General features: G+C 40.2%; 1 protein-coding gene across 1 annotated transcript in view; it reads left to right on the top strand.

Annotated features, from left to right (window-relative positions):
* Window positions 1-11,612: 11,612 nt before the first annotated feature.
* LOC130078833 (fibrinogen C domain-containing protein 1-like) overlaps window positions 11,613-26,130 on the top strand; it is a 120,554-nt gene continuing 106,036 nt past the window's right edge. The window contains exon 1 of the mRNA XM_056244530.1: window positions 11,613-11,860. Coding sequence (XP_056100505.1) covers window positions 11,789-11,860 — 72 coding nt within the window. The 5' untranslated portion in view covers window positions 11,613-11,788. The remainder of the gene's footprint in view (window positions 11,861-26,130) is intronic.

The following is a 26,130-nucleotide window of genomic DNA, read 5'->3' on the forward strand; positions in this document are numbered from 1 at the left end:
CATGCTGTGTCAGCCTTCGAGGGGGCTGACTGTCAGCATTGTGAGCTTCTCCCGCTACGCACGCTCCGCTTCTGTCTGTCCACATTCGAGGATGATGGACAGGTTCGCGAACCTCAGGGTGCTGGACCCGCGGCTGCCGAGGCAGCTCGGAGAAGGCTCACCTGGGGTTCGCAAATGGATCTCTCGGCGGGGTTGGAGACGGGCTCTGCCTTATCTCCTCCTTTACCCGAGGGATCCATTGCTCTCTTGCCGGTGTCGGAAGCCCGCGCTGCGGCTTCTTCCGCCCGGGAAGAGAGCCCGATGCTTCGGTGCTGTAGCTCTGAGGAGGTAGAGTTGCTGAGTATTGGTGAGAGTGACACAATCACAAATAGGGGAGAGGATTCGCCATCCCTCTCCCCTGCATATGAGGAGCTAGTGGAGGTGATAACTCGTGCTGTTGAGAAATTAAATATTGACTGGCCAGCAGAGAAAAAAGATGCTCGTCCCAAAAGCAAATTAGACGAGCGATTTTTATCATCAAATATATCATCTCCATCACGGACCCTTCCATTTTTCCCTGATCTGCATAGTGAGCTATGTAGATCATGGGACAAACCATATTCTTCTCGTCTCTTCAGTCCCCAAGTTCACACATATTCAAAAATAAGGGGGCTGAGGGATTATGGTTATGGGTCGATGCCCCCAGCAGAACAGACGCTCGCGAGCTATCTGTCTCCTGGGTCAGCATCGTCCCTGAAGGCTCCCGTGCTGCCTAATAAACCCCTGAAGACAACATCTAATTTAGTGGGTAAGCGGCAGCAGGTCAAGCTGGAGCCTGTCTGCACACTATGGCAGTGCTCCAAGCCTACCAGGCAGACCTGTTGGGGGATATCGATAGGAGTGAGGGAGTTAGTTCCGACGAAATTCGAGAACTTCGTCAGGCTACAGATCTTTCTCTCAGAGCTACGAAGGAGACCGCTTGTGCTATTGGGCGGTCTATGGCAGCCCTCATAGCTACTGAGAGACATCTTTGGCTTAATTTAGCTGAAATTAAGGATAAAGATCGGGCTTTTCTTATGGATGCCCCTATTTCTCCCTCCGGTCTTTTCGGTGACTCTGTGAATACAGTGGTTGATAGGTTTCAAGAAACAAAGAAACAATCAGAGGCTTTTAAAAAAATTCTCCCTCGCCGAGTCCATCCCCCTGGGGATGCTGGGTGTGAGCATCCCCAGCCAAGCTCCTCGCACCGTATGCAACAGAAAATGAGTGTTGCGTCTCGTGCTCCCCCTTCTAAATCATGGGGGCCGAGCCAACACTCTCAGTCTAGTCCTCTAGTCCTCTCAAGTCCCCTAAGTCTAAGCCGGATCTGAGGACCGTTCTTATGGCGAAGAAGGCTTCGGCTCAGAAAAGGTCCTGACGCTATGTACGTCAGACCATTGAGGACAGCCCCAGCCGGAGTGGAACGGTGTTCACCTCATTATACGGTGCCCGTGCCACTTCGGGGTCCTCAGGGGACCGTTCTGCCAACCCCGCCACCCTTGGTGCCTCGGGGCGCAGCGGTCTCCAGCGAGCTCTTGGCGCAGTGTCAACTCGACGCTGCGTCAGACTCGCGCCCTCTGAGGGGGGTTCAAAAACAGTCAGTTCGGTTGTTTCCTGCCAGTACGCTTCAGGTCACCGAGGTGGCTGTTCCTTTAACACCAGAGGCCAGTCTCGAGAGACTGGTACCCTTAGTAGATTTTCTGACAGAGTGGAAGAATCTGACCAATTATCTCCTTGGGTCCTGCAGATAATAGAGGAAGGTTACAGAATCCAGTTTGGTTCTCCTCCACCTCGTTACAACGGGGTGTTACTCACGTTAGTGCATCCCGAGCAGGCTCTGGTAATGGAGCAAGAAGTAGAATCTCTGTTAGCGAAAGGAGCTATAGAGCAGGTGTACTCGCCCGACAGAGAATCGGGGTTTTACAGCCGCTACTTTATTGTTCCAAAAAAGGATGGGGGGTTGCGTCCCATTTTAGATCTTCGTCTGTTGAATCGTGCAGTCATGAAACTCAAGTTCAAGATGCTCACACTCAGACAGATCGTGACTCAAATCAGATCCGAGGACTGATTTGTCACGATAGATTTAAAGGATGCTTACTTCATGTCTCCATCCTCCCTCAACACAGGAAGTTCCTAAGGTTTTCTTTCGGGGGCAAAGAATACCAATATCGGGTGCTTCCATTCGGTCTAGCTCTGTCACCCCGCACGTTCACGAAGTGCGTAGATGCAGCTCTGGCCCCGCTCAGGCTGCAGGGCATACGCATTCTGAACATACTGACGACTGGCTGATTCTGGCGGAATCGGAGCAGTTGGCGGTTTGGCATCGAGATGTCGTTCTCGCTCACATGAAGAGATTGGGGTTGAGGCTCAATACCAAGAAGAGTGTGCTTTCTCCACTACAGAGAACCACTTTCCTTGGTGTGGTATGGGATTCAGTCACGATGCGGGCCACACTATTGCCCGTTCGTGTAGCTGCTATCCTCACAGCCACGAAAGAGCTAAAGCTAGGCCAGTCACGCACTGTGAGACAGTTCGTGAGACTGTTGGGTCTCATGGCAGCAGCGTCCAATGTGATCCCCTTTGGCCTGCTGTACATGAGACCTTTGCAGTGGTGGCTCAGGACCAGAGGGTTCTCCCCGAGGGGAAACCCACTTCGTATGATCATGATAACGCGGCGGTGTCTCCGCGCCTTGGTTATATGGAGGAAACACTGTTTTTTGACCCAAGGTCCGGTGTTGGGAGCTCTTTGCCATCGAGTTGCGATCTCGACAGATGATTCCCTCACCGGCTGGGGAGCGGTAATGGAAGGCCGCTCAGCTCAGGGTCTGAGCCATCATCTCTCTTGGCACATAAACTGCCTGGAGATGTTGGCTGTCTTTAATGCGTTGAAACATTTCCTTCCAGACCTGAGGGGTCATCATGTGCTTGTCCGTACAGACAACACATCGGTGGTCTCTTACATAAATCGTCAGGGGGGTCTGCGTTCGCGTCCACTCTGCAAACTGGTGCACCAGATCCTCTTGTGGTCCCTAGGGAAGATACTCTCTCTGAGGGCACTGTATATCCCAGGGTGCCAGAATATAGGAGCAGACACCCTGTCGAGGCAGGGGCTGAGGCCAGGGGACTGGAGACTCCACCCCGAGGCGGTGGAGCTCATATGGGACTTCTACGGCCAAGCAGAAGTGGATTTGTTTGCGTCTCAGCATACGACGCACTGTCCACTTTGGTTCTCCCTCACGTATCACGTAGCCCACTGGGGCTGGATGCTATGGTACAGACGTGGCCCCTTGAGTCAGTTTCTGAGAAATTTCTGTCTTTCAAGACCATTTTTCTGTTGGCTATTTCGTCCCTCAAAAGAGTCGGTGACCTTCAGGCCCTTTCGGTTTCTCCCACCTGTCTTGAATTTGCACCTGGGATGGTCAAGGCATTCTTATACCCTAAACAGGGATACGTTCCTAAGGTGCCAACCAATATTCCGAGGCCTATTGTACTGCAGGCTTTCTGTCCTCCTTCGTTTGCCTCTTCGGACCAGGAAGAACTGAATCTCTTGTGTCCAGTGCGAGCACTTATGCTTATCACTTATGTCCACAGAGCTGCCCCGTGGAGAAAATCTGATCAGTTGTTTGTCTGCTTTGGATCACCTAAGAAAGGTCTTCCAGCCTCTAAACAGACTATTAGCAAGTGGATAGTCGAGGCTATCTCTCTTGCGTATGAGTCCTCTGGCCAGCCGTGCCCTATGGTGGTCAGAGCTCCTTCTACTAGGAGTATGGCGGCCTCTAAAGCCTTATTATCAGGGGTTTCCCTTCAGGAGGTTTGTGATGCGGCAGACTGGTCCTCACCGCTCACATTTGTGAGGTTTTATAGCCTGGACCTGGACGCTGCCCCAGGGTCCCAGGTGCTTCTTACTTAGTTTGCCGACAGTTTTGTCATCTGGCATTTTGTAAGTATGGCGTATTGGGTATTCTCGTTCCCAAAGCGTCATCGACGCATCGCGAGTTCCCTCGAAAGGGAACGTCTCAGGTTACGTCTGTAACCCTAGTTCCCTGAGAAGGGAACGAGACGATGCGTCGCCCTGCCATACTTCCTGCATCCCTGCGATCGACTTTGCTTCGGCTCTAGAAGCTAACGCGATTATCGCACCGGATGTGCTTTTATATCTTCCTGGTCATGACGTCACCCGCCCGTGACGCTCATTCATTCCATTGGACTAGTTGACATACGTGCTTCAGACGTAAACGTGCGGAGGCGTTCCCAAAGCGTCATCAACGCATCGTCTCGTTCCCTCCTCAGGGAACTAGGGTTACAGACGTAACTTGAGACGATTTTCCTCTATCAGCATTGTATCATCTACCTGGATGATACGTCGCCATCTATAGCGCATCAGAACGCCTATCCATCAGATAGGGGTTGCCAGTCACTGTACATGGAGAAAATTACTATATACATGGCCTACTGACCATTATTGATAGTTGCTGATGGGCAAATTTGTTCAAGATGCCAGGGTTAAACTCCTACTCTTTTTTAAAAAACACTCTAGGATTTTTTTTTTTTAATTACCACAGCAAAACAGTTCTTGACTTCATTTACTCCTCAGTTTAAGACATTTGTTTCAATAATAGGTCAATGACATTCTTTACACCTCTTCTATGATGGCATGGTTTTAATTTGGATCAATTTAGGTATTTTGGGGTGGCATAAGCCTTCTGTTGCCTCTTTGAAAACAAAGAGTAGACAATAAGAAAGTAGTTTTGCTTAATAATTTAAACAAAACTGCTAAAAACGTCTGCCAAATCGCAGTCATGTGGTGCAAAGACAACGCATGTAGTTCAATTTATGAAATATCATGTGGTGTGTGATTCCCTGAAACCTTTAGTACGTTAAAAAGGTTGAATACTATTTATGAATTATATTTATGTATGATATTTGATATTTAGAATGATATTTGTTTAAAAAAGTTTTGTGGTTTAAATATCTGGGGATATTTATCACCGGTTCGCTTAAAGACTTGTTTCTTAAGAACATTACACCACTTTTTGAAAAATGCAAGTCAGATATGGCTAAGTGGAGTTCCCTTTCCCTTTCTGAAATAGGTCGTGCAAACCTTATTAAAATGGTTATCCTGCCGAAGTTTTTGTATCTTTTCCAGCATCTTCCAGTTTGCATTAATAATCCTTTTTCACTAATTTAGATCAGCAATTGAATGGATTCCTTTGGAATAACAAACCAGCTCGCATCAGGAAGTCAGTTCTTCAGCTTCCCAAATCTGAAAGGGGTTTAGCTCTGCCAAATTTTCGATACAACTTTTGGGCATGTAACATTCATAAATTACTATATTGGGTTGGCCTTAAAAGTTGTGCCTCTAGTCCGCCCTGGGTGCATATAGAGATATCTTCCTCTCGTTATTTACTTTCTAATATCTGCTCCCAGCTTCCCCTTGGGGTACACAAAATCTCGAGCAATCCAATAGTTATTAATACTATTAAGATTTGGCATCAATTCAGGAAACAATTTGGTCTACATAGAGCATCGATTCATATGCCAATTTCAAATAATCATTTATTTCCCCCGTCCCTTGCAAACAGCTTCTTTGATATTTGGGCACCTAAGGGTCTCTCTACTCTAAACGACCTGTAGGAAAACGAAGTCTTCTCCTCGTTCTCTTCTTTATCAGCTAAATTTAACCTTCCTAATAGTCATCTTTTTCGTTTTTTTCAAGTGAGACACTTTATTCAAAAGTTATTTCCCCATTTTCCCAATCTTCCACCCGAATCAAAAATTGACTCAATTCTCATCTTCGACTCTGGTCAAAGACGACTGATTTCAATCATTTGTGGAAAAGTAATAACCTTAACCCCTTCTCCGATTAACTCCCTTAAGCTAACGTGGAAGCAAGATTTGGGCATTGACATTTCCGATGACCAGTGGAAAAACATCCTCAGTTTAGTTCACTCTTCATCTATTTGTGCTAGACATGCCCGAATACAATGTAAAGTGCTTCACAGAGCCCATTTCACTAATGCCAGACTGGCTAAAATTTTTCCTAACAGAAGTGGTGACTGTAGCAGATGCAGACAATCCCCAGCCGATCATCTTCACATGTTCTGGTCATGCCCGGTGCTATCAGACTATTGGTCCGACATTTTCAGAACTCTCTCATCCCTAATTCCTTGACTGTCCTGTTCGGCCTTTCCCAAACACATGTATACCAGCTACAGCGCACTGCGTCATTGCCTTTACTACTTTGCTAGCCAGGCGTGCCATCCTTCTTAAATGGAAGCATGCTTCTCCTCCATCACATGACGATTGTATAAGAGAGGTATAATTGCAATGCATCCACCTTGAAAAAAATAGACACTCTCTTAAAGGTTCGCTGAGATCATTTCATAAAACATGGAGCCCTGTACTGACTACTGTTAAAGGCCTTATCGTGATGTCAGGACCTCCTGATTAGACTTCTGTGGAGAGGGTGGAGACTTTTCTTCTTTTGTTTATTGTCTTATAATAACAACTTTTGTATGCGTATTATGTATTTTTTTTGTATTTTTTTATTTTTATTTTATATATATATATATTAGGTCTGTCAGTTAAACGCGTTATTAACGGCGTTAACGCAAACCCATTTTAACGTGATTAATTTTTTTATCGCGAGATTAAAAGTCTTTTTGATATAGCGGTGGCAGCGGTTTCAGGACCGCAGTTCTAGGATCCAGGTGGTACATAGTATCAAGATCCACCTATTATCTTAAGTCTTGTTAGAAAAAAATATATATATATTTTAACAAATAAGATTATGGAATAGAAAAGCTCCTGCAGCAGGTGGATTAGAGCAAGTAGCATCAACTACATGACACAATTTAAAAGATTAATATTACACTTTTACTTAAAGCTCACTTTAAACCACCATCGAGTATTTGTATCATATTCCTGTCGCGGTTTAAAATGGTTTTAAGTCAATAAAGATGTTGAAATATGTTATATTTAGCATTATATATGCAGCTAATGGCTATACCTTGCTTAGCAATACTGTAAACATTCTTTATTCATATGAAAATATCCTAAATCGCACGAAAATTACAGACAAAACATACTCGAAATCGTGCATTTATTAGTTTCTTTCAGGTGAAGAGATGTGTCTTAGCTTTGTTATCACGGAGGTCAGAATGAGGAAGTGTACACAGCATACACATGAGCGTCACGTTGAACCACGTGAGATGACAGCTGTATAGCGAATAACAGAGCGCTGAGATCATAACTGACGCAGACGCTGGCGGGTGCTGTATATTGCATGTATATGTGAACACAAATAAACCGGAGAAGACGTGAATGACTGCTTTATAAGTGATCATTTCTATTCAAAATAACGAACTTCACAGATTAATAATTTTGCTCTCCTGTCATAAATTAAGAAATTAATGTCACTGCAAACCAGTTTTATAACAGAGTCTTAAATCTTTCTAATGATGCTCAGTTTGTCCAGATCAAATAAGTAAGAGTGTGATGTTTTAACGAATAATGAATGTTGAACAACAATAATCTGGGGCCATCTGTGATCTTTGCCGCGAAAGGGGTTAAATGAGTGTTTTTGGTGATCCAGTTCGGTTGGTAGCGCTGAAACAAAAAAAACTAGGGTCCTGAAACTGGGGTCCTAGAACTGGGGTCCTGAAACTGCAGCCTCCGGTTGTGCAGGAATACCCTTCTCACTTTTGCCACTGTGACGATTACCAGCGCGGCAAACTTTTTGGCATCCAAAAAGTTTTGAAAACTGGCGTAACGCCGCGCATTCCGCGTCCTGTCTGAAATCTGATCTAGCTAGAGATTATTTGCTCCAAGTAAGAATGTTTTAGTGTGAAATTGAACACAGTGTTGTCAATGTTGTTTTCAATAGAAAACATTTGCACTTTTTCATGTTGATAAGAGCATTAAAATGAGAAAAAATAATGGGACAAAAAGAAATCAAGAGACATTTAGAATAGATAAAAATGTGCGATTAATTGAGATTAATCGCGATTAAATATTTCGTTTGACAGCACTAATATATATTTTTTTTAAAATTATTATTATCTACGTGAGAGCTACGAGTGGCCTTAGGGGCGGGGTGGGGGGGTTGACTGGTGAGGGTATATGTGCGGAACTGTTCTGTTGATTTCTTTTTTTTCTCTTTGAGACACCTTGTCTCATTTTACATCTGTTGTAACACCCTTTATATGTCTGCAGAAAACTTAATAAAAAATAAAGAAATAAAGAAATAAAAGTTTTGTTTTGTAAAAATAAAAGTAACTAAATATTGCAACTGTTTAAAAACGTCATGTAATAATTTTACTTGGTTACACAACTTTTTTTTTTAGAAACATTAATTTAACCTCCTGAGACCCTGCGGCCTCATATGAGGACATTACATTTTTGCCTCTTGACACAATGATAGTCAAATTTGTAAATCTTAGACATGTTGGCCACATTTAGGGGCACTGCCCACACCATCTTGTAGTGATATCACAACATTACACCAATGTCAGTGAGAAGAAAATGACCCTAACCCTAACACTTCTACACCAGTTCCCGAAAGAAAAATGACCCAGGTAAAAAATCTATTTAAATTATATGAATGAAACAAATGTATCTATGTACAATACTGTCTCTGTCATCATATGGGGATTAAAATTTGACATATTTTAGTAATAGTAGCACTCTAGGACATCAGTGAATATGAAGTACTCGTTTGAGGACATTGGGACTATATTACGTTATCCCCTTAACTGTCACCGTCCCACGTGGGACGTTTGCCCATATATATTTAGAACAATAATATCTTAGTAAAAACCTAAAGTAATATTGACAAACTAAATATCATTTGAAAGCTTACAAACTCTAGTTTTCATATTTGGTGGCTGTTTTTTAAAAATAAATTACAGAATAGCAGTAATTTATCAATTTGCAACAAGAATATTTCATATTCATTAGGTGTGTTTAGGCCTTTATTTTGAAATAGAAAAAAAACATGAAAAGTCATGAAAGATTGGTAGAAACCTCAGTTTGTTTTCATGCCAAGAGTTCAAAAGATAACACTAATTAAATGTTATGAGAAAAAAAGGTCTGAAAATTTTTAGAATATAAAGAAATATATTATGATTTCTCGATTTGTGATGCAGCAGTGAGCTATAATGTGCTCTTTTTATGTTTATTAGAGGTTGAAATCAAATCAAATACTGCCAAAACACCCATACTATTTCTGAATAGGATGCATACTTAATAAATTGTATGAAATTATGGAAAGACATGGTTCAGATCACTCAAAACATATGAAAATGGAGACACCCTTATATGGTCAGTAAGGAAGCTGGCTGTCCATAGTGAAAAAGTTTGGTACTACGCCCAAATAAAATCTTACTGAAAGCTCATTTTTTGAGATATCAACCTAAAATTTGGAACACAACTTGTTTAGATTTTTGGCTTTAATTTTCTAGCAGTTTTAGAGTAAAATATATTTTAAAATATAAATAATTATATTTTTACATTCTATATTTTCATAAACTCAAACTTATATAACTTTTTTTCTGTTTCACTTTCATAATTTATTTCACTTCTACAATAATCTGGCAAATGTCTTCTTAAAAACAAGACCAACCATATGTCTATATTCCAAAGCATTCTTGAATTACAACCATTTTACAACCACAAGTTTTTTTTTATGGCTAGTACTGTGTCCTCACACGAGGACATCATATGGTAAATCATAGACACACTGTCCTCACATGAGGACATCATTTTAGTTATTATATTTATTAGGTCCTACTTATCCCAAATAGCAAGAACAATTATAAAATGCACACCAGGCAAACTCTCGGGTCTCTTCTTGAAAATTGTATGTATGTTTCAGAACCGAAACCAGCATGAATAAGACTACATTTCTAAGAACTTGTTTTTTAAACTAGATTTATAAGAAAAAAAGAAAAAGATCTTATTGAGTATTGGTCCATATGCTTTTATTATTATTTCAAAACAGCTGTCCCTCTCCTTCTCCCTCACCCCTCAACTGTTTTACAAACTTTGACTCTGGCATTTGAAGAAGAATATGCAGGCCACTGCCTCTTCACAGATCTCTGCTTTTGTCCTCATGCTCCACCGTCTGTGAAAACACACACTTGTGCAAGCACGCAGATAGAGCAACATGTTTTATGTTAAAAAAGAACATATATAGCCAGAATAAACTGTTTAAACTGTTCCAAAAGTCCCTTGACTAAGGCGCCTGAGATGCAGGTCTTATGCTCCACCTAACACACACACACACACACACACCTGCATCCAAAAGCTCTTCTCTGTCCACTACGTAGTCTCAGCTTTGGGCGGTTGTTTCCTGAGGCCTTGTAGAGGGTTTAGACTCTTATTCAATCCTGTAACTGTTACATCAAAGTTTGCACACTCTTGTCCATACTGATATGTACCTGTGTGCCTTATGAGATGAGAGTAAAATTGAAATTGTCTTGAAAACTCTTCAATATAGATTTTAAGGATACATAATACATGTGCCTTTGTTTGCAATGAAAGTTTCAGTCTGTGGATTTTGAGTAACTTCATTGTAAATTAATTTCCATAATGTTTCATTGTTTTTTTCACAGCCGAGCCAGGACCAACCAGTAAATACAGGTGCAGTGCTCATTGACAGTTGTTGTTATATTTTGTTGATTAGTTTTGTCGATTAACCTTCAGTAAAGTTGTGAATAGTTTTAAACATGTTATTGTAATACTAAAGATTGGTCTCATTTGTCACCTTAAAATTTTATTAGGATGAGGCACAACTTTGGCCAGCAGAATGTGCAATTGACTCCGTTATCACGTGGATTGCACCTGTGTGTTCACTAATTATGAGGAAAATGTAATTGTTGCTAAACTGACAGACACCCAGATGATCATTATCTGTGCTATCAGATAATTGGCAAGGGTAGAATATCTAATTGATGACAAAAAACGTCGATTATAACGGTTTCGGTTGGCTTAAAATATTGTATGCTGCGATGAGGGTTACAGTTAAACTACACGCATTTAAAAAGAAGAAAACAAAACCGAGCGCGCTTAACGGACAGGCTCTGACGCTCGAGGAGAGCGAGGAGTTTAACACACGAGTAGGAACCCCGTTAATCTGCGCTAGTCTTGTGAAAACGCTCGCCCTCTGTCCTGTACACTAGGACAGCCTGGGGAACGAACCACCCGCGCGCGCTGTGCTTGAAGAAATATCTTTTCCGCCACGTTCATCCCGCTATCGGCTCAGGAATACAAAGTTGTATCACTTATAATCGACTGAACACGTTTTCTGACAGACACATCTGTAGTTTTTCGCCTTTTGAGTGGCACTGGCTTGGATATACACGCGCGCGACTCGCGCCCGTTCTCTTTTGCTACTTCGTGTGGAATATCTGAGGACTTTTTTTAACGCTCCTGGAGGAAAGAAAAAACAACTTTGTGGAAATTTGAGGAGTTTATTTATTTATTATTAGTATTATTATTTTCTTATACGTATGATATTGCGATGTGTGTTGCGAGAGTCTTCGCCGCCCCTTTTAGACCAGAATTAGTCAGTGTGGTCCCGTAATAGAGGCTAGACAGTGTCTTCTCGATCTTGCGCACTCTCCTCAGATCCTTTCCCTTTTTCCTCCAAAGGTTTTTTGTCTATATCCATGGAATAACTGAACAGGAAAACGACTGAACGACAAGGTGTCTTGTTTTTTTCCACCGCCTGTAACTGACAGGCGGTTTAGTGTTGGCTCTTCTCCGGAGAATGCTCAATGATCGATGGGGAATCATGAACAGCTCACCGGAACTCGAAGACGGACAGCGGGGCAAAAATCAGGTGTGTCCCCCGCTCGCTTACACTTCGTATAATGAATGTAGTTTTAGAATGAGACACAATAGCTACTCATCTATCTGTGTGCGTGTGGGTACAGAGAGAACAGTGAGTAGCACAATGAGTTGAGTGCGGCTTGTTCCTGTCACTCCGCATAAGCGCGCCCGTAGATCATGCGTGCGGCAGAAAGTGGCTATTTTGTTTCCCGTTTATGCGGGTAGCTGAAGATAAGGGCGCCAATCATGCGAAATGCAGCTGCTCTGTGCATTCGTAGTGATTAATGGACTTTAATGGAGAGTAGTGATTTATAATCTAGTTTCAGTTTTGACTAAGTCTATGTAGGCTATTTACCAGCGGCATTACTGGAACAAGAGAAAAATCTGGAAAGAGAACCATTGAAGCGTATACACACATTCAAACATAATGAAAAAACAAAACACATAGCTATCAAAAGCAATATCAAAACCAACACATATCTCACTCGAGGCTTGAGCACACCCACACCATTACACAATCAACTAGCCTACACAGACTGTAGAGGGAGAGAGAGTAACCAGTGCAGTTAGTATTCAACCTGTTTGTCCCCCTCATCTCATTCTCCATTCATCTCCATGTTTATTCATACTGCAAATGTTATTTTAAAGGTTAAACCAAGAATTTGAATCCACTGTACCTAGTCTCATCTGTGTTTCTCTGTATAGGCCTATAAGAGTGCTGTTCTTACAGTGCACTGTAAAAAAAATCCCTTTGTTTTTACGGAAAAAAAACTGGCAGCTGTGGTTTACCAGAACTTTACCGTCAAAAATACAGTATCAACGTTATTGGTTTTACAGACTTAACTCTAATTTACAGTAATAACCCGTATTTCAATATATGATATAATGTTAATTTCAAACCTATTGAAGTATTAATATTTGTTTTGTACCATTGTAATACACTGATAACCAACAATCATCACAGCAGTGATGAGAGTCATATGATCAAAGCTCATCACAAGCAGTCTTCAACAAGAAAGTTAATACTATTATATAGAAGCTGCACAGTCATTCGCACAAACATTAAACACCATCATGGTAACACACATGAAATTTAAAAAATGCAATAAACATTAATTTAACAACATTAAATGTTCATAAAACCCTAATGCACATAACTGTTTAGAAAAGAACTAAGAAAACTAAGAAGACACAGTTATTTCAACAAAAATAAATCAAATGTGAAGTGTCACCTAGGGAATTGTGGGAATGTCAATTTGCGGGTTTTCACTGTAAATTAGGCTATACAATGAGTTGTTCTTTTTCACTTTCAAAAACTGTAAATTTAATGGTTAAAATATACCGTTAGATCTATCACAGTTATTTACCGTATAGTAAGGAACTTTCTATTAACCAATTAACAGTTTTGCACTGTAGCATTTTTACAGTGTGGCTGAAGGGATCTGATATGATCTTGTCTTTGGATTTAAGTTGTGTCTACTTATGAAATTAGCATCACACAATTTTTAGTTTGTTTCTATTAAAATGTGCCTGCATAGCAGCTGATAAAGGGGTCTAGGTTAGTTCATCTCATTTTGGTTGCCAATTCTCTTTTTTATCCTGTTGGGTAGTTAAGCTCAGATGTTGTGCAGAAGTAACAGAATACATCTAGAATTTCTATGAACTTCAAGCAAGAACAAAATTGGGATCTATTTTTAGGCTTTTGATATGCAAGACAGTTTTTAATCAATAAAGAAGTTCCCAGGATTTTCTCAACACACACACACACACACACACATACTGCAGTGGTGGACTGGAATTGATTGAGATAATTTTTGCTGACAACAATCGACGCTGGACTCCTTACATGCATTTTAAATTATATACTGTATAAGTGACTGTTCCTTTGGAAATTGGTGGGTATTTTGTGTTTGTTTTAGCTGAGGAGGTTAGTAATGAGAATAATGTTACAGAGAACATTTTATGATTAATGTCCCAAATGTTTCCATTGCACATTCATGCTGTCCTAAATTAGTAAAGACTGGGTATTTCTTTCAGTGTATAAAATCAAGTGAAATCTCTAACAGTCTCAAACATACACCTACTCTACTGTATCTAAATGCCTGTCTGTTAAAAAAAAAAAATCAGGAGCATGGACAGCAACAACTGTAAGTTATGTGTCACATCCAGAACCATGGGCAGAACCTGTGGAGTTCGATCTTCTTGAACTGTGTGTTTACAACCAATATAACCACAAGAAAACTACTTCTAATGTAAATAAAGATTTATGCAGTTAGACTTTGGACTCATATAGGTAATATATTGTAGGGCCCCGTGACACCCCCTTTAAAGTGTGAATTGAAATGTTCAATTTGCTACAGTTCATGTCAGGATAATCCTGATTTTTAGACAGTTAGATTGCTTGGTCTCTATCATGAATGTCCTAAAATACCATACGGTCTCACAAGAAAAAAAAACAAAAACATATTGGAATGAAGTATAGCAGAGATTTGGGATGTCTCTCTTATTTCAAATGTTCAGTGCTGGGGAGGCTTCAGAAAAGGTTTGAAAAACTCCTGAAAAATAATGATCAGCAAATGTGCAATACTGCACCATGCAGACTAGACAGACCAGTAATAAACCTCAAATGAATAATACAGTGGCCATAAACAGCATGTGCAGATTTACAAACATTATAGGACACACTGTACTGCTGTAATGAAGAGGGCAGTTTACAATGGTAAACTAAATATACAGCTAAAAAATGAAGTGCAGTGACAAATCACACCACCCATTCACAGATTGAGCTATGAATGACTAATGCTTTCTCCCTATATGGGAAAAAGGGTGGAGACAGAGACATGAAGAGACAAGTTGTGAGGGATGTCAGGTTGGACTAGAAGGGAGTTCTGGGGATTCCTGTTAGCTTTACGCTGCAAGGCAAACACATACATACATGTTTAATAACATTAAATTAGCATTCTACAGGATGACTTCCTGTTGAAACAAGTGCTCTGTTTATGCATGAATTGAAATGCTAACATCTCTTGAATTTGCCTAACATCCTTTAACTGTCTATGTGTGTGGAGTACTTTCTCCATATGTGTCCTTGTGAATATCTTTGTTTGTTTTTTCCTCCCCATGCCTTTCTCATTTTCTAATTCTCCTCTTGTATTTCTCCTCTGCTCTCTTTATCCCTCTCACCATCTGTCTCTTACCTTGCCTCACACTGTCAGTCAACCTTTTACTTCTTTTCCCTCCATCAGGTCAAACACTGACCGTTTCGTCAATAGAGGCCCAGGGGGACATGATCGTTTTCTTTCTTTTATTTTTCCTGTTCTGCCTTTCCCTTGAACCTCCTCTGACTTTCTCATCCATCCCTCCCCATGTTATTGCATTCTCTGACATACTGTATTTGCACACTAACAGGAGCATGAGCTATACACGCAGACACTTGCAAACATCATCACTCAAGACCACTACAATGAAGAATCGAGATTTGCCTTGGTCATGTTGTGCAGAGTATTGTACACTCACATGCTGATGGAACACATGCCCTGCAGCTTTATCAAACACAGAGTGAGTGCTGTGTTAGTACCTGTATTCTACTATCCTATCCATTTCATGTTATGCATTCAGCACCACATGTGACAGTAGCCTCAAGTCATTAGCCATTGCTGAAAAATGTATGAAATGGAACTGTACGCTGTACTTATAGTAATCATAAAACATTTGTAGTGAAATTTTCATAAATTTAGGCTGAGTCACAAATCGTGGGGTTATGCTTTTGAAGTGCACTTATTGCACAGATGAGAAATTATGTAAGTGGCATGTATTTTGCTGTTATTACACTCATTGTTAGATGGACTTCAAAATGCTGTAAATCATGTTCAGAATCTTTTTATCTACTTACTTTTTACCTCACCATGTACAGTACTTCCAAAATTTGGAAATGTTACAAGTTGGTTTTCGACAATATCTCCGTAAATTCTTCATCATTTGCATTGACAAGGTACAACACAATCAATGCACAATCTGGTACACTTTGAGAGTTTAAAATTAAGAGCTCCAACCCATGTTCAGTGTGTAAACTGAACAACAACAACAACAACAAAAAGTCAGTGAACTGACTTCCACCAGAACTTTAAAGGGAACTCAAACCTCTTTTCGCTGTGATATAGGGTCTCGGTCTACATTAAATTCACACTTGTGTTTAGGGAAGCCAAACAATTAGAATATAAAAATTATAGTTTTTATTTTGACGGAAACTGCAGTTGAGTTTTTATTTTGGTGGAAAATTACTGTTTCTGTGAAAACGGGTTTACAAACACGTCTCATTAAAAATTAGTGAAATGCTGTGCTACTTTCCCAACAATGCATGCTAAACTCACAGCACATGCAGAGATGGAGTTCACTGTATTCATTCACTGTGAATTGAGACGTTCTGAGACTGGGAAACACCGGATCACGACAATAGCATCTGGCTGCAGACAAGTGACGTCACTTGCACTCTCGGACTTGCACGCTCAGACACGAGCGCTTCCTCTGCAAGTGACGTCACTTGCACTCTCAGACACGAGCGCTTCCGCTGCAAGTGACGTCACTTGCAATCGACGCCTGCTCTCTACGGAACGCGATAAACGAAACGCGTGAAATTTGACCGCGTCAACACGCAGTGTTTGTCCGCGGCAATTTTTTACGTGTTTCTTTTGAACGCGTAGACACGCTCATTTTGGTCGTGTTAAGGTGTCATTTGTCATTTTGTTGACAGTTTTTTTCAAATTGCTAAAACACTACAAGTGGAATTTGAGGCTCACTCAGTGAAACCATTCACTCATGTACCCAATCTTCAGACCAAGCCTGCAAAAATACAAGGACATTATATGCTTTGCACTCAGTTTGCATTTGAAAAACAAACTATTTGCAAAACTCTAAACACATTTCTCTACATTACACACATTATTCAAAACTAACAGCTCTTGTGTTTCATCTGGGAAACACTGGCATTTAAATGCCACATTACCAAATTACCACATTTACTGATGACCTACAGCCAATAATCATGTGGGAAAACACTTGTACATAAATTGATCACTTAGAAATCAAAACTCAGTTATGAGAAAGAAAGAAATTATTTTCACTATTATAATATATTTAATTATTTTTAATTATTTTCAAGACATTTTGGACAATTTCATGCTCCCAACTTTGTGGGAACAGTTTGTAGATGAAAAACATCAAGATGATGCTTTTTTTTTTTTTTTTTATTGTAAATGTCAATTTACAGTACACAGTTAATGTGCAAAACAGACAAATACAAGGTACAAATAGACAATACAACATATATAAAAACACATTAGCACATTATTCACTTTGCTCTAGTGTAGTTCGACAGTTTACCTTTAATTTCATGACATCGACTGCATGTTCAAGAAACATTTGCATGTCATTCATTACACTGTAAAAAATTCACCCGTATATTTACAGTAAAGAACTGGCAGCTGTGGTTCCAGCCCTTTACCGTAATTTTACGGTTTCAACAATGCTGTAATTTTACAGTAAAGTACTGGCAGCTGTGGTTCCAGCCCTTTACCGTAATTTTACGGTTTCAACAATGCTGTAATTTTACAGTAAAGTACTGGCAGCTGTGGTTCCAGCCCTTTACCGTAATTTTACTGTTTCAACAATGCTGTAATTTCACAGTAAAGTACTGGCAGCTGTGGTTCCAGCCCTTTACCGTAATTTTACAGTTTTTAATTTTAAGGCTGTGCTGTAATTTCACAAAGTACTGGCAGCATAAAGTTAGAATATAAATACTGTTTTTTATTTACTCTATTGTCTGATATCTATTAACATCCCTATATGTAGCATAATGTATACAGACATTCCAAACAGACTTTTTACTCAATGGAAAAAATAAAGACAAAATAGATTATGTATTGTTCCATTGTTTGCCATTTATTTAAAATAGGTAACAGGTTTTAACAATACAATAACAGTATTTAAGGAAAAAAAGTCACAGAAAATACATTTTAAAATTCAATGAGAGGAACCAGTAGGCAAACAGAAACATTACAAAGAGGCAAAAAAAAAAAACTAAAACCAGCCAAAATGTCACATCAGCAACCAGGCCAGAGATTAAGTCTGGGTCTGAGAGGAAAACATTGAGAACCAATGGATGAAAAATCCTTGATAGAGGCAAAAAAAAAAACACTGCCAAAATATCCCAAACCTGCTTTTGAATGATCTGGCCTGAGAGGAATTCCAGATCTGAGAGGACATAATCACGAGAACCAATGGGTGAAGAAATGTAGGAAGAGGCAAAAAACAGCCAATACGTCCCACATCAGCTTTTGACAGATCTGGTCTGAGAGGAAATCCAGGTCTGAGAGTAAAGAAAATCAAGAAAATCTTAGTGCTAAAATAAAGCACATTGCAAAAAGTGATCACATACTCTGCAAACACTTTTAAAAGAAACATAAAATGATCATGTTAATGTACTTAACTAATCTTAATTCTTTTGTCACTTAAAAAACAACACCACGATCGTAACATTAATTCACAAGACCACCGTGGATGAATCAATGTCTTTTAAATCTGAAGCCAAACGATAGACGTGTGTAATAAAAATAATAATCGTTTTAACTCATTTTATTTTTGTGTAAGAAAAACAAAAATAAAAAAAATACTAAATGAACTATAAATCATTACTTACGATCTACTGTCATAAGAGTGTTCACCAGGGACATGGTGACGTGACAGAGAATTGTGAAGCTCATGTGTCGGTCATCCTTGCTTCTGTGTTACTTCTGGAATATCAAATGCAAAAATGGTAACGTTACTGCATGATTGTGCACAAAAGTAAGTTTGCAAGTAAGTTATACATGGCGTGAAACTCACCAAAGATTAAGGCAAACTGTCTCAGTAAAACATTTACATCAAGTGAAGGATTCCTAGGAAAAAAGAAGAAAATAATTATTTCGAAATCTTTAACCAAGCAAAGAAAATCGACGTCAGAGTGCGGAGAACATTGAATAGTGAAATGCCTCAGCTGTTGATAACTGTCTGTCTGCAAAAACGTGTTTCGCGCCGCAAAGAATATTCGTCTTTGCCTCGTCTTTCAAACACAACCTCTTTGACTTAATACTATAACGTTAGGCCTAACTTACATGTGAATCTCACAAAAACGCAGGTAACGTTACTTGGATCACTAAATCGAACAAAGAAAAAATACATATCTAATTTGCTTTGGGAATTTTAATATTATTTGCATGGAAACTAAACAAATTGACCACTACATTTTAATTACAACATTGGATCTGGATATTTCGAGTTGTTTTGTAATTATTCTCCATCTTATGTGCATGATATTATGCGAATTGATGCAAGATTCGCACCGTGTAACGTTACTGAATCACAAATTCATATAAATCGAGTTAAGGGTTAGGTTACTACAAAAGAAAGCCCAACTAATTTCTAAATGGTAACAACTTTAGCCAAGCAAAGAATTCGCAGTAATAATCGCATAGATTTGATTTAGTAATCGGAGCTCAGAGAGCATTCATTAGCAGCTAGGCGAAATGTCTCAACCGTCAGACTGATCTCATGAAATGGCGTATGTATGACACGCCAATTCGTATTTCCATTTTTGGCGTGCTATCAACACGCATAATCGCTTTTCAGCGTGTTTATCAACGCCTTTGACTTTACGTTATATTACTGTATTATGTACATATAAATATATGACCTACCCCAACCCCGTCCCTAAACCTACCCGTCACTGGGGTTAATACCATTTATGAGTCTTCTCCTACCATCCTAGGAAAAGAAATATCGCTCCACAGATGTAGAATATAGATTTTGCTTCGTTTCGCTCGGACATTTAACGGCGTACATATACACGCGGAATCACTCGGACGTTTAATGGCGTAGACATACACGCAAAAGATTTCGGCGTGGACATACACGCGGATAGCTCAAAATGCGTATAGATAACACGCCACTTGAATTGAAAGTGGCGTGTATGTTTACGCAAAGTCATGATGTCATGTTGCAACCGTCGAGCTCTGTCTGCAAAACGCGATTCGCGCTCAGTAAGCAGTTAAAAAAAAAATACCTCATAAAAAAAGGCGATTTTACAGGTTGGGACTCTGGAGCAACATAATAGAATAACAGCAAAGAAATAAACGTACCTTGAACAGTGGCCTTCTTTAAGACAGCAGGAGTGTTGCGAAACCATTTGGTTCTTTGACTGCTTTCTGTTCGAAAAGAGACCGCGTTGAAGATGCCCCGCCCACACGTGCTATTTTTTACAGTCCAATACTGTTTTTTCCAGGAACAAATTGGTTTACACATAAATGCTGTAAATTTACAGCAAGCAATTAATTTATGGAACATAGACTGTAAATTTACAGGATAAAACTGTTTATTGAAATAACAGTATTTTACTGTTGGAAATTGGCTGTATTTTTACAGCAATTTTTAACAGTGTACAGTAAAGATGAAGCAAAAGGGTTCCAGAGCATCGATTCTGTCCTGTGGAAACTCAGCCTTCTCTAATCTCTCAATGGCTTCCGCAACGTCTTGTTCCTCCATACACACTACTTTTGGCAAATGAACAGAACCATGCAGTGCACTAGATTGATCCAAACACCACTTGGCTATCTTCAAATCTGGCATCAATCGACTCTGTGAAATAACACGGAGAACAAGGGATTGCAAGTGACGCCACAGCCGGTAGCGGAGAGCAGGTGTCGACTGCAAGTGACGTCACTTGCAGCGGAAGCGCTCGTGTGAGCGTGCAAGTCTGAGCGTGCAAGTCTGAGAGTGCAAGTCTGCAGCCAGACCCTTCTCGATCACGATGTGACTGGGTGAGGAAAGTGCGCACCTCATTTCACAAAGCCATATTGTGCTTTCTATTTTAGTTCGTTTGACAGATACTTTGATCAGATACGCAAAACAACGTTAGAGGCCTATTATAATATTATGAGAAGTTTTAAAATATTTTCTGTTCATTATGAAATTGTGACGGCACAGATTAGACTATGGTGGGTCACAGTCTAGGTAATTAATGGGAAACACTGCTAGAGTTATTTAAAAAAAAAACATCTCTGTGTTCTGATAGTACAGTTGTGAGCTAAATTTAACTTTAATTAGTCAGTACAGCTATAAATATGTGCTGCCTCAATATTATTAAAAAAAGAAACATGGGCCAAACGGAATCCAATAATAAAGCATCACAGCAGCGAAGTGGCATGTCTGACTGCCTTTATTTTTATTATGCAAAAAAAAGAAATTTCAGTAATAATTTGCAAGTAACTTTAATACATACTTTGATACATATGCTTCTATGTTTCCATCAAAGAGGGCTGTCCTTGCAGGGAGAATCCTCGGCAATGATCCACTGATGGCAATTTGTCAACATACTCGCTGCCGATGAACACAAAGACACACAGATACAGTCAGAGTACAGTTTGATTGGTGGCTATAGAGGTTCTCCTGAACAGTAATGATAGGAAGCTAATTAATACAGCAAAGTAACTGAATCATTAATGAACAACAAAAGTGTTAATCTGCCTAGAAAGAGCAGGATGATGAGATACAAGGGATTGGGGGTGGGCGGGGTATGTACAGCCACACTGTGCTGGTGTGGTATAGTGGTTAAAGTTCAGGGCTGGTCACTTGAGCCATGAGCAATCAATATTGTGCAAGACATTTAAACCTCAGGTTGCTTCAGGTGGTCTGTCCTTGTAATAATTGTACTGTGAGTCACTTTTGCATCTCTGATCAATAACATTTACTTACTATTTATCTTGTAAGTGGCTAAAATACTACCAAAATAGAATCTTTCAGGGATTTCTTGAAGATTGTTAACCCAAAGCCATTCTAAATGTTGATTAAACAATGCTAACTTGTTTACTCTGTTTTTGAATCCTGGGTAGTCAAACTGTACATTTGCAAACCTCAATGTTAATGTTTTATCTGCATATTTCTGAGTTTAATAACATTCAATACAGAACATTCACATCCTGTTTTAATAACTGTTTGTCTATTTGCTTGAGAATTTGTTGCCACAGATGACTGCTCTTCCTGTTTTAAGCCACCTGAAATGTAAAAACAAACAATACAGTATCTGGTTAACTTGGTCTCTGTCACCATTTGACATTTGAATTTTTCTGGTAGATGCTGAAACTAAACACAGTGACGCCACATGACAGTTTCTCTGACTGTACACAATGCATGAATATTTAATGATTGGTCGATTGTTGCTAAACACCTTGCTATCACATTTTACCTTCACAATTCAGTGTTTTCTGCTCCGGAGCACTGTTTCATAATCCAGAGTTAAAAGAGGCCATCATTCTTTTAAAATTACAGATGTGAAGCCTTGTGCTTTATTCAGAGTTACTTAGTGCAATGTGAAGATTACTGTTCAGTTATAATTTTAGGCTGTTTTATCTCTGCATTATTACGAATTTAAAATTCATTAAGACAAAAACAGACTTCAGGGTTCACTAAAGCAAATTATTTCTTTTTTAATTGTTTATAGGACTTTGAGTCACACATGGTAATAAATATGAAATAAATAATGTTAGTATACATAAAAACACACGTTAGACCAACAATATTCCCTCAAATGTTGTCCTTGCTATCCAAACAAAGACTGGACAATCAATTTTGCACCATGAATAAATTTGTCACGTTACGCTAAATAGAACCCAAGCGCAGACAGTACTTTCACAAAACACGGTTTATTACAAACGGAAAACAAAGACCCACGATGGGGCAAACAAACAGTAACTCAGACAATAACTAGACTTGACCATAAATAGGAACTGGAACTTTCACAGACAGAGCACAAAACTCACAGAACCAACTGTTAACAAGACGAACCAGCACTGAGGAACAAACACCGGGAGCTTACATAGAACACATCACAAAAGGTACAGGTGACACTGATGAACATCAATACTAACGAGGGAACAAGGGGCGTGGTAAGGACACATGATCACAATCACAGGTGACACTGATACAACATTAACAAGGAAACCAGGTAAAACACAAGACAATGCCAACACATAGCCCAAAACAACCGGCCATGTGTTTGCACACAAAACAAGAGACAAATACATGACATAACCTCCTCCTTACGGAGCGGCTACCAGACGCTCCACATGGGACATAACCGACTGTAAACTAGACATAAACCAACAAAACATAACAACCATTAACAGTGGCAAACACGAAAACATAACAGTAGGATCGGGATGACACAATAAAAATAACACATGAGGGAGGGAGGGGGGGTGGGGGAACAAAAGAGTTCGTAGGTGGAGGTCCAGGGTGGGTGGGTGGTACAAAAGTCCTAAATTCACTGGACATGGGCACTGATTGAGGACACGAAAACCGTGCAGTTCTGGGTGGAGACACATGAGGTACAGTCTTGGGGGGGACAGGTCGGGGCACAACAGGAACAGGGGTAATCGGGGAAACAACAAATGTTGTGGCAGCAAGCAGAGGAGACGATACAGAACCCAAAACTGGGGGCGTTGCAACTCGCAACGGAACTGGGACAGGGGGTGCCACAGACGACTCAGCGTGGGCAGTACTAGACTCCACAGCTGGGACAGGGCTGAACCTGGTCACTCTCCCATCTACCACAGCGTGGACAGAACTAGACTCCACAGCTGGGACAGGGCTGGACTTGGTCACTCTCCCATCTACCACAGCGTGGACAGAACTAGACTCCACAGCTGGGACAGGGCTGGACTTGGTCACTCTCCCATCTGCCTCAGCGTGGACCAGACTGTCAGAAGCAACCTGAAGAATCGGCACGGAGCCAGGAAGGGATTGAGACGGCAAACCCGACGATCTCTTCCTCCTCCTCTTTGACCGCGGTGCAGAAGCCATAGCCGGACCTAGGATCGGTACCGTGATCTCCGCAGCCAAGGCTGAAGGACCCCCCGCCAGCGTCGAAGCAGCGAGAACGTGGGCGCCAAGCGTTGTCGTGGCTAGGACGCGACTCTCCGGGATCGCTGGTAATGCAGAAGCTGACAACGTCATTGTGGGGTCCTGCCGCTCCTTTCGACGCACATGGTCCACCACCTCTCGAAATGGGCGTCGGATCAGCCCCTGCCGTTCAGCCAGCGGAGGTGGTACATTGAGCCCCGCGATGAAATAGGAGTTTAGGAGGACCTCCGGCGTAAAAATTCTCTTCTCCTCTAGGCCCTGGGCATATCGGCCCTGGGAAACGGAATCTTGCCCCTCCTCATGTCCTCGATGGTCGACTGCCACCATCGCTCCTGGTCACCCAACTGGCTACTGGCGGAACAAGACATAGTCGACTGTCTGCTGGGTTCAAATAGGCTGGTTCGTTCTGTTACGTTACGCTAAATAGAACCCAAGCGCAGACAGTACTTTCACAAAACACGGTTTATTACAAACGGAAAACAAAGACCCACGATGGGGCAAACAAACAGTAACTCAGACAATAACTAGACTTGACCATAAATAGGAACTGGAACTTTCACAGACAGAGCACAAAACTCACAGAACCGACTGTTAACAAGACGAACCAGCACTGAGGAACAAACACCGGGAGCTTACATAGAACACATCACAAAAGGTACAGGTGACACTGATGAACATCAATACTAACGAGGGAACAAGGGGCGTGGTAAGGACACATGATCACAATCACAGGTGACACTGATACAACATTAACAAGGAAACCAGGTAAAACACAAGACAATGCCAACACATAGCCCAAAACAACCGGCCATGTGTTTGCACACAAAACAAGAGACAAATACATGACAAAATTATGCTATAGTGTAATACTATTATTGTTTTGCTGTTTGTTGACTTTTGCGGTTATTGTTGTTGTGTTTGTCATTTTTTTGTTGTTTGCCAATGTTAAGAGTTTATATTATTACTTATTGATAGATTGGCACCGTTATTGAGATTTGATGTCTATGTACATCTTTGAAAACTATTGAACATGATGTATCTTGCTCTGCAAGATAACTTCATTTAACTTCATTGCTGTGTGCAGTTAACTTCATTTTAAAAAAGAAATATTTAATTGTTTACTTGACAAGAATTTCTTGGCTGAATGAGACATTTTGCATTTAGAGAATGAACAAAACGAAAATGAAAAAAAAAAACAGTTACTAAGAATTAATAAGACTTTTAGAACTCAAGCATTTCATTGCATCATGTTACCGTATCATTTATTTATTTTTTATTTTTGTTACAATTTTGAGAAGTGCAGTCTTATGAAATGCAAAGTAACTGTAGAAAATTGCAGCCTTGGTAGAAAGGGGAAACGTGAAGTCTTGTAAAAACATTAACTGTGTGGTTGTTGCAGAAAACTCAGTTGTCATTTAGATATTAAAGTTTAAAATTAAATAAATCAAAAATATTTTATTAAAGCTGTTTTATATGAATATATCAGTTGTTGGCTGCCAACTCAAGGATTCACTATTGTTCCATTGTAATAGTGTGTATAGTGATACTTTTGGCCTCCTGCACTTAAGCCTGATTTCATAATGAACCTGGACCTGTCAATTGTGTTTTGGATCTATGTTTTGAAGTCAATGGAATCAAGTGATTTTCCTGATAAGAGAAATAAAGTCAGATGTGTGACATTTCTAGGCTTTGGTAGATTTCTGAAGTCATACACTACTAAATTGTCTTTTGTCCACATGCATTAGGTTTTTGATCAATTATATTTAGAATTGTTTCGCTCCTCTGATCGGTGTTTGAATATGTTTATGCTTATGTGTGCGGTAAATGTGGATGTGTGAGTTGATTTAACACAGAGTGATAATAGCATCATTAAGGCGGAATGATGTGATCAGGAATGTCAAGGTTAATCACTGAACTAATTACAGCCTAGAGATAGAGATTAAAGGAGGGGAAAAAGTGCGAGAGAGAGAGAGAGAGAGAGAGCGAGAGAGCAAAAGACAGTTCATCTTTTCAAGATTTACCAGTCTGTAACTACATCTCATATCTTGAGGACTTCAGCACAAAGACACACAGACAGTCTCTCAGATGATGACTGACTGTATGAGGGCGGCAGCTATTAAGGTTGCTAATGGCGATTGTTTTACACAGCGTTTTTCGAAAGACCAATAAACTGACAGATTGAGTGAAAGATTTGAAAAATAAAGGAGGGAAGAAGAGACACACATTACAGGTTCCACGCTAAAGAAACAGGCCCACGGTAACAGTAATCCAGCACATTAATTATTTACACTGCATCTAAACTCAATCTGGCAAACACAGATCAATTCCTCT

Source organism: Rhinichthys klamathensis, unplaced genomic scaffold, assembly GCF_029890125.1.
Source record: "Rhinichthys klamathensis goyatoka isolate OS25496 unplaced genomic scaffold, OSU_Roscu_1.1 h1tg001000l_1, whole genome shotgun sequence".
Lineage (NCBI taxonomy): Eukaryota > Metazoa > Chordata > Actinopteri > Cypriniformes > Leuciscidae > Rhinichthys > Rhinichthys klamathensis.